Here is a 15,658-nt window from a genome sequence, read left to right as displayed (position 1 = left end):
TAACTCAGGTAGTTAATTGACTAGAATTGAGGGTTCACAGTAGATTTTTTAAAAAGGTTTTCTGCTGCCGACTCCCTGTGGGAAAGTGGGACATTTTTGCTTGCCATCCACCAAACAATATAGCTCTGATTTGGAACTGTGACCAGTGGTGGATGATGGTAACTGTCAGCTGAGATAGGAAGTTGTTGCTCCATCACAGAATGGGAAGGCAAAATCTCTCCTGCCCTACCCTGTCCCATTCTGTCTCCTGATTCTCTGCATTTGCTGGTGTTGGGTGCATTGGTTAGGAGGTGACAAACAGAAGCCTGATTCTTCCACAGTGTGGAAAAGAGAAATCACTGGGCAAGTTGCCCTGATCTGCACTTTTGCCAGGCTGCATCTAATATAGAGGCCCCTTCTAGATGGTTGAGTGCGGAGTGGCTGAGAGCAGAGAGTAGACTGCCTGCCTGACCCCCTCAGCCAGGAGACTGCAGCGGGGGTTTAATGATAAAATGCTAACATAACAGTAATTAACACTAAACTTTTACCATTTAATTTTCTTGTTACTAATCAATTTGTGAAATATGGGTTGGATCTGCGTGTGAGGGGCTAAAACAGAGTGCTGTAATTTGTATGTTGACAAAAGAAAATCTCTTGCAGATCACAAGGTTTATATTTGGCACAAGCGGAGTGAACTGCCAATAGCAGAGCTGACAGGACACACTCGTACTGTAAACTGCGTGAGCTGGAACCCACAGATCCCATCCATGATGGCTAGTGCTTCAGATGATGGTACGGTCAGGATATGGGGACCAGCACCTTTCTTAGACAACCAGGAGTCTGAAGGTGATGAGTTGCATTATTTACTGCAGTTAACAATCTATTGCAAAGCAAGGTGGGAAACCCAGCTGTGAGTAAGATGCAAAGGGACATACTCAATTGAGTGATGGGACAAAAAAGTGGCAGATGGAGTATAATGTGGGGAAGTGTGGAGTTATCCACTTTAGTAGGAAGAATGTAAAAGCAGAATATTGTTTTAAAAGGTGGGAGACTAATAATGGTATTAGGAGGAAATTTGGGGGTCCTTGTGCACAAATCAGAGGAAGTTAGCATGCACGTACAGCATGTAGTTAAGGCTATTGGTATGCCAGCGAAGGGGGTTGAAGTATAAGAGTAATGAAGTCTTGCTGCAATTATATGGGCTTTGATGAGGCTCCACCTAGACTACAGTTTTGGTTTTCTTATCTATTGAAGGATCTGCTTGCCTTAGAAGGGGTGCAATGAGGGTTCACTAGATTGATTCCTGGGATGAGGATTGTCCTATGAGGACAGATTGCGTAAAATGAGAGGTCTCAGCAGGTACATGCTGAGAGGTTTAGCCATGGTCTTACTAAATGGCAGAGTAGGCTCAATGGGCCACATGGCCTACTAATGCCCCTGTTTCTTCTGTTACGTCACAAACTTGGCGTTGTAAGATGTACAGTAGCTGCATATTGGTTTACAAGGCAAAATTATATGAACACTGTTAATAGGATGTTTGTACTGGAAATTACTGGGATTAGACAATTAGCAGAAAAATAAAATTGTGGAGCTTTAGGATTCAAGTTATGACTTTACACCACTTGAAGCCTGGAATCGCATTCTGCAGAAATGGTTTACACTGATTTTGATGTGTCTTTCCTACATTAAAGATGCAAAAGAATTGCAGATTTTTGATGGTTTCTAAATCAAAAACAGTACAAATTCCTTTTAAGTTGAGAGCCTATATTACCAAAATGTTTATGCCTTGTTTCTTAAATTTCAGTGTGTTCACTATTTTTTTCCAGTGTGTGTGTAAGCATGGAATAATTAGCATTTTGCCAACATTACCCGAATTGAGTTTAGAGCTCTAGTTGAAAAGCTGGCAGCACAGGTGCAATAGAACTGAATGGCTGCTGTGTGTTCTGTCATTTCTTTAATTCCAAGTCCATGTGTTTATTTATTTATTTAGAGATACAGCACTGAAACAGGCCCTTCGGCCCACCGAGTCTGTGCCGACCATCAACCACCCATTTATACTAATCCTACACTAATCCCATATTCCTACCACATCCCCACCTGTCCCTCTATTCCCCTACCACCTACCTATACTAGGGGCAATTTATAATGGCCAATTTACCTACCAACCTGCAAGTCTTTTGGTGGTGGGAGGAAACCGGAGCACCCGGCAAAAACCCACACAGACACAGGGAGAATTGCAAACTCCACACAGGCAGTACCCAGAATTGAACCCGGGTCGCTGGAGCTGTGAGGCTGCGGTGCTAACCTCTGTGCCGCCCGTGTTGATGTAACCAATTTGGTAAAGTGACTCCAAAACTAAAACATTTGAAGGGAAAGCTAAATTCAGATCTCTTCCTGATGGACAGTCACTAGGGGACCCACTGTGGGATACCTGGAACCAGCAACATTGTTCATTGAACAGCCCAAACAATTGTTTCCCTGTAATGCAGTTACGTTAAATCACACATGTGCTGGCCACAAATGGTTTAATTTCAAATTTGCTTTACCATATTAATCTAGTGTTCCTCTTTCTCCTCAAGCTTGCAGTAGCATGGATAGTTGACGGTGACTTTGCAACAGCCTCGAACTGAAATTAGTCACGGAACAAAACAGCTTGGGTTTTGGCACAAAGCAACTGCGGTTGATCACTGGATAAGACATGCTTGTGACAAAAAACTCATTCCCGGTCCTATAACCGGTGCCAGCATCTTACCACCTTGCTTCATAGTTACAAATCCAAGAGAAGTAATCTCCTTTAGGTCCCAGTGGGATGCCATTTTGAATTTTACCCATTTGATCTTGAGGAATGTGTGTTACATTGAGACTCCATCGAACTTAGATTGTTTTCTGCCTTTTTGGTTTTTTTTGCTCTGACAGCCTACCACCTTGCCGTACACCATGGAATTTTAAGTGCTTGTTTGGAGTCTAACACAGTTAGGCGTGCTAGGGTGAAGAAAGCTTTAGTCTGGAACAAACATGCACTCAAATAGAAGATTGTTTTCAATCTGGTAGCCTGAATTCGTGGAAATTACTACAGCTCAGTTCATGGACTTCACCTTGGGTCATGCTGCCCTGGAACTTCTTTTCATTGTGGTTTATTGGAAAGGGGAAGAGCTAGGAATTCATGTACAAAATTTCAGGGTTTTTTAAGAACCTTAATGTTAGCTGAAAAATTTAAATCTTAATTTCCTGCACTCATTCCCTCATCATGGTCTTCCATTTGTTTTATGATAAATTCACTTCAGTGTTCTTGAAATGATCACAGCAGTGATTTTTTTTTTAACTTCACTGCAGTGGGATGCTACATTGATTTGTATAGGGATGATTTTAAATCCAAACTGACGCTGACTGGAAGAGATTGTGTGGTACTGCTAATTGTACAGTAGTACATGTTCTTTCATTCAGATTGGTAACTTCACCTGTTTGAATTGCAGACAGAATCAGTGCCAAGTGATGTGACATGCCCAGTGTACTAACTAGCTGTGGCAAGATTTTACATCATTGATTTCAATTTGGCAAGTTGTTGATCTTAGCTCGGGGTTGACACCAGGTGCTTTTCCCTTGGAGTGGGCGGGAGTGGGGTGGGTGGTATGAGTTGGTTTAAAAAAAAAATCACTGAGTGAACCCTGCAGCACCTTTTCAGGTGGATGATTACAGAGCAGCATTGGTAGAGGCTTGGAAGCAGGGCACATGCCTTCTTTCCTTCCTGTCAGGGAACTGCTGCTGAGTATGGGAAGGCTTAAAGCAAGGACAAGCGAAAATGTAAATGCTTAAGGAGGAGAAACCTTATCGCACCTTCACTTGTGCAATATACTATGATCCTGTTTGCCCTTTTTTATTTTGCCATTTCTATTTTGCCCATTTTTAAATTCTCAACTAGTTACAGTAATCTCCCAAGATTTCTCACCACATATTGGCCAATCTGCTTAGATTTTTTTTTGCATATGTTACCAATATAATTTAATGTACCCCTCAAAACTATTAACCGACACTGACAATTGCCAGGTGTTGCACTGCTGCTGGAGTGGGAAGTGCATAGGTGTTACCTCCTACTGGTGAACCATTCTCTACTATAGAATTTGTTCCTCCTTTTGAAAAGTGACATTGAAGGAAGTGTGCAGGTCTAAGGGCTCAAGAGAAAAGGTGCAGCAATGTGGTTTAATGCCTTTATTTCGTAGTGTAGCTAGTACTTGACCTGTGTGAGTTGGATCTGGGGTGGGGAGGGTGGCGTGGGGAAACAGCAATGCAATCTGAAATTGAATAGTGACTCGATCAATCAGATATCTATCGATCACAAATTTGTACTTTGCCAATTTATTTGTACATTCTTTTAGAGTCCACGATTTATTTTTTATGTACAACTGCTATTAGAACCAAGATTAAATCTCTTCCAAATTTGGGTTTGTGTTATTTGGAAGTTTGCTTTTTTGCACTGGGGAAGGAGAGGAAAAGGAAAACAAAGATCACTTTGTCGAGATGGGGGTGCAAATTGGATCCTATTAACAAAAATTGTAGTTTGTATTTAGTCTGTTAAACTCAGTGTTGGGGAGAGAAAGCTGCATTGCTGAGAGACTGTAATCTGACTTTGTCCAGTTAGAGATTGGCTGTACTTCAGAACTGGCAGTGTGCCATGCAAAACACCCAACTTAAAGCCAGAATTTGTGCCAGTGTCAATCAGGCCCACACCTGGGATGGTTTCACTAGCTGTGATTCATACCCATGCTGAACACACACACCATAGCTCTGAAGGTGTCAATTAATTGCAGTCAGTATTAATGTTTTCACATTTGTGTCTCTGTAACAGGGGCAGCTCCAGTGATCTGCATTTAGCATTAGTTCTGCAGAGTTTTAGCACTGGGTCTCTAATTTCAGTGCAAAGAATTGAATGTCCACATGGATCAGCATTGGGTTTTCTTCCCAATTAGTTAATATATTTGCAGGATTTGTTCCTGCTTTCATTCATTTTATGCTCCCTGACATGTGACTTGTTCCTTTTGCTAGTTACTTACTGCCCTAGATCTACTGACCTGAGGTTACAGAGTGGGCAGAAAGGTTCCCCTGGAGTGTGCTAGTTATTTGCTATCTTAATGTGAAATAGAAAATGTAAGTGGTGTTAATACTCCGCACTGTTTGATATTTCAAATGATTTATCATGCCACATTGGTCATATATTTTGGAGTAGGATGCTAAATAGTCACTTTTAAATTTTCAAAGTTTGGGAGTGTCCCTTAATGAACCTAGGTGATTGGGTTAACTGCTAGTCGATTTTGATGGGTTAGGTAACACAAAATGACTACAGCTTCAACATTCTATATAAAGTGATCTTACAATGTTGGTTTAATATAAGAGAAGGGTAGGAGTGTGTTCATATTACTCCCCACCCCAGAATATACTTAAAATTATTATATAATCAATTTTCTGTCACAACTCCCACAGGTTTTATATCCCCTAGTAGTACAATTCCATTCAAGATTTAGATTCTGCAGAGCTGCTCCTGAGCCACATAAGGCTCTTTCTGTTATGCCAAGCAGTGAGTAGGGCCCACCTGCTGTGTCTGTTAGAGGTAGGAAATTGATAAAAGAGCATCAGATTATTCACTTTGTTCAATATAAACATTGGGGAAGTACTTTCGACAGTGTGTGTTCCTTCAGACCACCTTTAAATATAGTGTGCTGTATAAATTCAATATTTCAGTGTGAGTTTAGATGCTGTGCACTAGGGAATAGATATGAGATATTAACTGACAATTTACCAGTCTTAGATTGGAAATATGTTCTGTTTTTCCAGCTCTTGGCAAGATTATTCTAGATACAGTTAATACATATATTCCAAGTTTCTATTTTAAACGCATTCAGTTAAAACAGTGTTTCAAAATCTTGTCTGACAAGTTTACATGTTTCTGCAAACCTGCCTTTACATCTGTGTGTAGCACTAATAGAGCCCCTTGAGTGAAATCCAAAGCTGAGTGTGTTCAGAAAGAAGGGGAAACTGATTTGAGCATTTTTTGTGATGAGTTTGCCGTCCTTAAAATAGCACCAATTCTTAGCGATACAAATACTTTTGTGTGGATCCTTGTGCAATATTCACATTGCTTAGTTCCTGAGAAGCATGTTGTCAGCAGATGTTTTGATCCAAAAACTGGGAAGAGCAGGTTTGTGAGCAGATCCCACCAGAACAAACCAAATCATCTTTTCATATAAATTATGATGCAGCTTTGGAGTTCTGTCGGCAGTGCACCTTGAGCTATATTGTGCCAGCTACAAAGTAGAGATTGCGAACTACACAGCCCTTGTCAATCAGTTCAGTTTACTGTTAGAAGGTGCAGGTTGGCCTGTTAGTTGGGTGCACTGTGTTCTAGTTCTGGAGACTGCTTATATCCCAGCTTCAAAAATTGTGACCCTAGTGATGCATATATGCTGATCTGGGGTGATTATTTAACTCACACAATAGTCACACAGTAAAGATAATTAGAGACAGAGGTGGAAACCTAGGCTTGTTTTGCTCTTCTCTTGCCCTAGGGTACAGAGGCTAATTGTAGCACATATCCTATTTCCCCAGGTGGCACCTGCTAACTCTGCACAAACGCAAGTGGTCATGATTTAATCTTCAGATCTGTCGAGGTTGATAGAGGGAGCTCATTGGAAAAACTAATAGGTAGTCCCTAGACATTGAGGTTGGTCAGAATCTAGGACTTTGACAACTTCCCACAGTCTTTGTTATTGTCAGAAAAATAAGGGGATGCTTTATGTTTGGCTTCAGAATCTCCTTTGGTGAAGTGTCCCTTGGGTTAAGAGTTCATATCCAGTGAAGAGAGCAGACTCTTAAATATTGAAAGGTATGGTATTCAGCTCTCGTACCTGATGCAGGCATTTCCCCAATTTGTTTTTTATTTTCTGCACGCAAATCTAGACACTGGGTTAGGCTATTCAACTATGGGTAGCACCACATCTAAGACTAGTCATGTTCACATTCCATCAAGTTACTGATCATCAGTTGGGACCATGCCTAATTTAACCCTCTGTTTACCCCCCTCCCCACGGCTACACTGACACCTGGGACTTTATGGATGGGTACAATATTCGTATTATGAGCCAGTAGGTAGCCAGATGCAGAATGTAATCATTCCTGTGATGGTTCTAGTGCCTTTACAGACATTTCCCATCTCCATTTCCCATCTCCACCCCCCCCCCCCCCCCCCCCCCCAGTATATTGATCTTCTGTCTCTATACCTTTTATAGACATTGCCCACCTCTGCCAACCAGTCACACAAAAAGATGGTTGGCCAGTATTTTGATAACCTGTCTCTATACCTTGTTCCGAGGAAATACCTTTGATATTTTAAATTAAAAATTGTGCAAAGGATATTTAATATTGCTTGGTAAGAGGCTGCCAGCAATATGCACAAAGTTCAGCATTTTGTCTAGCTGCTTTTCTTTTCAGTGAATTTTTCAGCAGCATTCCATACTGTAAACACTTTCTGCGTCTTGCATTTACATTCAAGAACATTGCTGTTTTAAATGATGCTAAACAGAATGATTTACCTTTTCTGACAAATAAGTTAATGGAGATTTTTTTTGCAAAGATATCTCAAGCATAATTTCATAAACAGGAGCAAAAAAAGGCTTTGTCAGAATTGGAGTATCCTGGGACTTGTAATGGTTGGGTTCTCTGTGGTATCAGCATGCAATAGTGAACATTTTCTACTTTACACTATTGTTTTGATATCCTTAGTACCCAAGTGGGATGTGTTCTGTATATATGGATGTCACCGCCACTCCATCTATTGGATAAGTACATTACACACCTTGCCAGGAGTTTGAGTTTCACCCTGCCTCTAAATGACACAGTGAGCAGAATCATCCATCCATATACCAGTCGGAAGTGACTGCTTGATGATGAACTTGGGGGAATGGCTTGGCCCAACAATTGCAGTGTCCTATTGTAACTGGTCTTGAATTAGGAAATTTGGCAGACAGAGCTCAAACCCTCGCTCGCTCTTCCTCTGAATGTGTTAAAAATGGACTTTGTGGAATACCTCAACTTGAACTCAAAGCTACAAATTGCTTTGCAACAAATTTGTTACATGAATTCAACTTGCCATATGAGACAGTATTCTGAGGGCAGGAACAGCAAAGGATAAAACCACTCCTCTTTAAGCACTAGAGAATGAACAATGGAGACCACACCAAGGTTCCAAGATGTTGGAGAGTCCTGTGGCTTATTGTGTTGGCTCATCCCCTGCCATTACTAAAGGGTCAGGAAATACCAGGAAGAGAACCACTTAGTGACAAAGGCCATTCTTCTGACTTACAGAACCAGGAGATGATTATAGTTGAAATGAGTTCCTTGAAAGAAGGGCTTGTTTTTGTTTGGGATTTAAGAGCCTGTGCTGTGGCTTGGAGTCCCAAAAGAGACCACCTGATGTATCCAATCAGTGATTCTGGTTCCTCGACGAAATTGTTTAGCTTCAGAAGATCGTTTCCACTGATGCCTGAAGGCTGGCCCATTTTGATATTGTTATGGGGTGCCTCACTGTCAAGATTGGATTTTATCCTCTGGTGCTGTTGAGAAAGTGCTTGAAGCTTGGAACAGAGCCAAGTTTGGTCTCCCTTCATAGTTCACCACAGTGATTTAATATATCCTACATCTGATAAAAGAAATCTCAAAGCTCAGTATGGTTGCTGAGTAATACGGGCTCTCAAGGTTATCTACTTTGATGCATCCATTGGTGAGGGATATTGAGTTTCTTTGCTTTTAAGTACTGCCACTGCAAGTTAAAGTTATTAAGTAGAACCTCTGCATTCATAGTCTTGTAATACATTGTAATGAAGCCTGCATATACATATCTCAATCTCAATTGGTTTAGTGGTGTATACTTGTTATCAGTCAGCTCATATGGACCCTGTACCCAGTTAGGTTTCAATTGGCATATTCCATACAGCATCTCTTTTCAGGACCTCAAGATATCCAGGACTTCAGACCTGGCATCTACTAAGACCTTCTTCACTGCCCTTCCTTGGTGCCTGCCGTATTTGTTGCTGATTTTAAATGCCTTTCAGGTTCAACTTGTTGTGATAGTTCACTTGCATCAGCTAAGTATGTCACAGGGTGGTAATACTTTGACAGTCATGTCTTAAGTCTTTCCTGTCCTTTTCAATCCAGTTCACAAATGTTATTTTCTTGGGCTATGTCAGTCTGAAAGATGGCATTTGAACTTGTCAATATTGGCTGTTTTTGTGGGCTCCTCACAACATTGTAGCCCAGTAGGTATAGATGTACAATTGCAAGAATAGCTTGTGAATCATGTATAAATAAGAGTGCGATCTTACCCCGTGACACTTGAGTGGATCTATTTGTCTTGGGTAGGAGCACAGTTTTTTATTTGTGTCAAAAGAATTTAGATCGATCTCTTTATCCTAGATGAAATTTGTATTCCTCGTCTAGTCAGGAGTTTCACAAGATGGAGCAAATGTAGCTATCTAAATTCATTGATCCAGAAATCTTTCTTGCGGTATCCATGTTTCTTAATTGTTGCCTCCACTACTTTATCCAGTCTATTTCATGCAAGTTATTGAATAGTTTTCTGGTGTCGGCCCTAAATATTTTTCTCATCACTTTCTACCTGTATTCCCTTATCCTACTCTTAGATACCCCTCCATCTTCAGACTTCTTCCCAGGATGAAAAACCTGAGTGTGTCTCATAACATAGACCCTTGATACCAACTGTCTAGCGTTTGAATGGCCCATTTTTCTTGGCAGCCGGTATACAGTACTTGGGGTGCTGTCTGGCCAGAACACTGTACAGTTTGATCACCATCTGTGGCATACTCTGCCGCCTTGGCTGCATAGTTCAATATTCTATTGGCTTTGTTGATTGCTGCTCTGCAGTGGCTGGACATGTCTAAAGCCAAATCAAAAACTCCCAGGTGTATGAGTTTACTCCTTAGTTATTTCAACACCATTCATGGATATGAATCCCATCTATTTTTCCGTCCTATCTGCAGGATATTAGAACGTTTGTATTAAACTTTATATTTCTTTTTCTATTGTTGAGAAGCATCTTCTGATTTCACGATCCCTCCTAATTTGGTATTTGCAAATATGACCATTTTATTTTGAGTTTCTAAATCCAGGTCCTTGATGTAATTTAGAAACAATAGTGGTCCCAACATTCTACCCCTCTCCCTCAATGTAACTCCTTTCAGTGCCCAGTTTCCATCGATGGCCATTACCCAGGGTTTATCCTGATTCCTCAACCTTTGAGTTAACTATTGGCCTCTTGACTGAAACTTCAGGTATTCTCTGCTGCTGCTTATGGATTGCGCAAAGGACCTGAACCTTTAGCTGAGATGCTTTTTATAATATAGTTAACTCTGAGACACACTCTAACATTGAGCAAGCTACCCGAAACAGAAGAAATGCCATTGAAGAGCCAACAGATCAAATTTAGCTCCTCAAATGCACGTTAAACTGTTTAAGCAGACACTGGGTTTGGGGCTTTGCTACAACCTAATACTTCCTTAAACCCCACCCTGCTTAAAAAAAAAAAAAATCCCTTTCTATAGGGTAGTTAATGGTGGGGATATTAAATTATTTCAAGCATTGTGTTAAAAACAGTTAAGACTGGCATTTACACAACACCTTACTGTATCTCAGCCCAGTCAAAGTGCTTCACACACACAGTTACTTTGAGGTGTCATGCCTTACATAGGTAAATGTATCCACTGTTTTGCACACACAAGATCTAGTAAACAGCAATGAGATGAATGGCCGTTTAATCTGGTAGTGCAAATTGCTGAGGTTTTCAGTGTGTCAGTTAATTTCTGGAGATGCGTGGTTTGCTATGACTCTCCGCTCCCTTCTGGTGGCAGAACCCAGGAATTGTAGAGGTCAATGACATGAGCAGACAGAATGTTTGTTCCCAACATTGAATCTTCTGTACAATCCGTAGGGAAATATTAAAGTATTGTGCCATTGTTGTCTTGAGATTAAGCTGGCAGGTGGCTGCTGTCTGTTATTTCACTGCCTGATTTGGTTATTACACTATCTTCAACATCCTTAGCATCTTGTGTTCATTGAGAAATGATGATGATAATGGGGACCCAGATTTTGAGCTCTTTGACCAGAACCTAAGGTTTCAGGGGGCCTTTATTGCAAGTGTGATGCTCAGCTCCTTGAAATTGCCCAGAATATCACAAGATGCTGCCTATAACAAGGTGGCAACTTGGGAGAGGTTGTAGAGTATAAATTACCTCAATGCAGTGAATTATCAGTAGCCTTAAGCGATGCAGCATTTGCTACTTAACGGAAAGAACATACCCTTGTATTGGAACTGATAGGGGTTACCTGTCTCCAGGGCTGATGACCCTTGTATTGGGACTGGATTAGAGGTTGCCTGTCTCCAAGGCTGTGACTTAAATCAGACAATTGCTCAGATGTGCTGTGGCTTAACAATCAGTAGCGAGTTTGCATAAACCTACCTCTAACAAAGGGGTTTTAAACTTCCTGTTAAGATATGCTTTTGCTATTGCCTAAATCCATTCTGTACAGCTGTAATAATGATGGTGTAGCATATTGCGAGCACAGAGTACCAAGACACATCTGTGGGTGTGACAGGCCATGTGTTGAACTAGAGTTTCCTCTTTGTTGCCGTGGAATCCATGGGCAAATACCATCCTAATGCGGCAGACTATGATGCATTGTAACCAGAGGTAGAGTAGGTTATCACACGATCTTCAATATTTAGAGACTTGTGTTCATTTGTTAAATGTTGTCTCTGCAAGCAGTGTGTGAGGACTCCTCAGTCAGTTAGGGAACAGGCTTAACCTTGATCCCTAGTAGGTCTGCTGCATAGAATTGCCTTAATTTAGCACTAATGCACACCAAAAGAATAATCAGTCTCGATCAAGCCATATGGAAGGTGGGAGGGTGGGGAAATCACCCTGGTACAGTACAGAGTTCCCTTCTGAAGGTTGGTGCTATGGCATATTATTGAGGCCATGTAGAAGAAGTTTTGTTGTGTATAAAACCCAGGTGCTATACTTGACCTGGGACCCCTGGATAAGTGTTCCATTCCCAGAACTGCTGCCCCACACTTTGAAAAATACAATTTCAGCCATAAAGAGAGCTATCAGACTTATATTCTGCATTATAATAAATTAAACACAATCAAGTTTTGCTATGTATCAAAAGAAAATTTTCTTAAATGATATTTGAAATTAAAAGGCCTATTGGACATTACAAGGCCAGTAAAATGCAACCGCATTTGATCGGTCCTTTGATCAGAATAGTGATTTGTGCATTTGTAGAAATCATTCTCTCGACCCAAATTTAGTCACTGATTAAAAAACAACCTAACAAGAGGATGGACAGTTCATGTTCATATCCTAAAGTTAGGTGGTTTTAACTGTCTGATTGCCCAAGTGGGTTTTCCCCCTCGATTTTCCAGAAAAGAATCGGAAATTCTGGTTAAACGCAGAATGATGTGTCAGTATCCATGAAGGAAAAAGGCAGCATCTTGGGTAGACCTCCACTCCCAGAACTGAGAAAGCCAGATGCGAAACAGCCTTTACTCTTTCAGATGCTGACACATCCTCCTGTGCATATTTCCAGAATTTTTACTTGATAGTCCGTTGTCTGATCATTACTCTGGTTAAGTGTTCGGTTTAACCTTTGGTTTCTTGAGCCCCATGAATCTGAAAAAGAAAATCTGTTCCTTATGTAACTATTTTAATGTGGGTGTATTTGAACAAAACCCCATTTCTCTATTGCTAAAGTGTATAATGCATAATTACATCAATATTATATCCATCTCACAACAGAGATGGGATGTTTGAAAGTTACCATTGCAGGTTCGCTCCACAATGAACCAACTGTCTGCTGGCCTCTGAAGGGGAAGTAAATAGATGTTCTTTAAGAGCCTTTGTTCTAGCGATGAAGAGTGGCAGGCAGGAAGCCCATTTGAGCTGAAGGTCCTTTTGCTGTTTTGACTTTATGCACAGATGTGGTAGAGCTAATTTATTTAGAGCTTTTGGTATTTATAAGGATATTTGCAATAGGCTAATACTAAATGTCAAAGAGCACACTCATCATTTGCTCTACCAGTCATGTTCTTGCTCGAGTGACTGCTTTTGGCCTCTTATTTTTGAAATTTGCAACGTTGAACAAGCTGCTGTAACTGGGATTTCTATGAAGTGTAACAGTGTGGTGTGTGAGAGCTTGCATCAACATGCCGAGCTAGATACAACTGCAGATTCCAAGCTTGGGTTGTATCTGGAGAGGGCAGTTTGAACCGTGTAACACCGGGTGAAGTACTAGTGTCTGTCACTGGTAGTGTGAAGAATCTGAGGGGATGAGTATCACACAAGGTGTGTATATCACAATTTTCTTTGCCATTACATTAAATCCTAGAAACAACATTGAACAAGTAAATTCTTTCTGCATTAGTTTCTATGTTAATCCATTACACAACCTAATATCCAGCCTGTTTTTTGCCTATTTATTTTTTCCAATTTAGATTATTTTAAACCATTTCATTATTTTATAAAGGTTACAGCATTTTAAATATATCGTAATGATTGATAAATGTTAACTGCTTCCAATATTTCTGTTCCTGTTGTATTAGGTTTGAGAAAATCCACTTTGTCACATCACTGCAATGCACGTGATGCTTCAAAAATCAGGAAAAAAACAAGGATGATTTGTACCCCTGTTTCTTAAAACTCAATAAAAAATAAATTACTGCATCTTACTGAACTTTCAGCTTTTATTCATACCTGGGAAAAGCTGTGGTCTTGACAGGACAAAGTTTTATCAGTGATTCTGGCTAAGGTGTAAGATGCCTTGTCTGCAGTACTGAGAATAAGAGGAAGGGTCAGAGTTATAGGGAGATTCCAGAGTCCTGGCTCAGTAAGTGAGCTCGCTATTAGTGTGGCACTGAGTCTAATGGAGCAAAAGGTCCCAGGTTTAATCCCTGGTCTGTAGACAGCTGATCTTGACAGGGACATTATTAGATTAGATTAGATTAGAGATACAGCACTGAAACAGGCCCTTCGGCCCACCGAGTCTGTGCCGACCATCAACCACCCATTTATACTAATCCTACACTAATCCCATATTCCTACCAAACATCCCCACCTGTTCCTATATTTCCCTACCACCTACCTATACTAGTGACAATTTTTATAATGGCCAATTTACCTACCAACCTGCAAGTCTTTTGGCTTGTGGGAGGAAACCGGAGCACCCGGAGAAAACCCACGCAGACACAGGGAGAACTTGCAAACTCCACACAGGCAGTACCCAGAATCAAACCCGGGTCCCTGGAGCTGTGAGACTGCAGTGCTAACCACTGCGCCACAACTGGCTTCAATGCCACACCTGGAGTACTCTGAACAGATCTGGGCACTACACTTTAGGAAGGATATATTGGCCTTGGAGAAAGTGCAACAAAGATTGTATTCCCTGCAATTTAGAAAGAGGAGTGATTTGAAGAAGTTTTCAAGATATTAAAGGGAATAGGATTAGAGAGAAACTATTTCTGCTGTAATAAAAACAAAGTGCTGAAAATACTCAGCAGGTCTGGCAGCATCTGTGGAGAGAGAAACAGAGTTAACATTTCAAGTCTGGTTTCAGGTTTCTCTCCGCAGATGCTGTCAGACCTGCTGATATTTCTAGCACTTAGTTTTTATTTCAGATTTCCAGTCTTTACAGTACTTTACTATTTCTGCTGATTGGACAATCTAAGACTAGGGAGCATAGTCTAAAAACGGGACCAGATCTTTCAGGAGTGAAATTAGGAAACACTTCTACACATAAAGGGCAAGTGATGCTATATCAATGGTAAAGAAAAATATCACTGTTTTGAAACTAACTAAAGATAATAAGGGAGATGGTGCAAAGGTGGGTATACGGAGTTGGGTGACAGATCAGCTCATAGAATGGTGGAACAGGCTCGAGGGGATAAATGGACGACTCCTGTTCCAATATTCCCCAAGTGTAAAGGTCAGAGGGAACTCTGCCTGAATCCTGCTCCTACTGTGTTTGTGGATATGATGCTTCATGGTCTGTAGAAACTCCCTGCCGAGGCTTAGCTATGCAGATTGACCACTTGCCTGAGCTTCTGAAGTGCAGCTGATGTCTATAAGCCTGTCCTCCACCCCTCAGTTGAGTAATAATCTGTAGTATATTCTTTCAGTATGCTGTTCTCTCGTCAGGAACTCCTCTCAACACTTGCACTCTGTCGATTAGAGTCAGAGTCATTCGGCCCATCGAGTTATGCAATCAGTCCCACTCCCCAGCTCGATCCCTGTAGCCTTGCAAGTCTATTTCTCTGAGGTGGTCATCCAACTTCCTCTTGAAGTAATTATGGGCAGCGAATTCCGGGTCGTTACCACTCGCTGTGTAAAAAAAAAAAGTGCTTCCTCATACTCCCCCTGCATCCTTTGCCCAAAACTTCCAATCTGTGTCCTCCAGTCCTTGTACTATTTGTTAATGGGAACAGTGAGTGAGAGAAAAGACACAATGAGAGACATAGGGTGTGAGTGAGTCAGTCAGTGACATAGTTAGGGAGACAGAGAGAGAAAGAGACAGACAGGGAAAGTGGGGGATTCTGCCCCGACTGACCACTTGAAGTGCGCAA

General features: G+C 41.1%; 1 protein-coding gene across 4 annotated transcripts in view; it reads left to right on the top strand.

Annotated features, from left to right (window-relative positions):
- LOC137365567 (WD repeat-containing protein 26) overlaps positions 1-13,763 on the top strand; it is a 156,958-nt gene extending 143,195 nt beyond the window's left edge. For all 4 annotated transcript variants that reach the window (XM_068027980.1, XM_068027953.1, XM_068027946.1 and 1 more), the window contains 2 exons: positions 640-825; positions 2,559-13,763. In XM_068027980.1, coding sequence (XP_067884081.1) covers positions 640-825; positions 2,559-2,581 — 209 coding nt within the window. In that variant the 3' untranslated portion in view covers positions 2,582-13,763. The remainder of the gene's footprint in view (positions 1-639; positions 826-2,558) is intronic.
- The last annotated feature ends 1,895 nt before the right edge of the window (positions 13,764-15,658 follow it).

This window comes from Heterodontus francisci, chromosome 3 (genome assembly GCF_036365525.1).
Source record: "Heterodontus francisci isolate sHetFra1 chromosome 3, sHetFra1.hap1, whole genome shotgun sequence".
NCBI classification, from domain to species: Eukaryota; Metazoa; Chordata; class Chondrichthyes; order Heterodontiformes; family Heterodontidae; genus Heterodontus; species Heterodontus francisci.
This window is presented reverse-complemented; position numbering and strand designations above follow the sequence as displayed.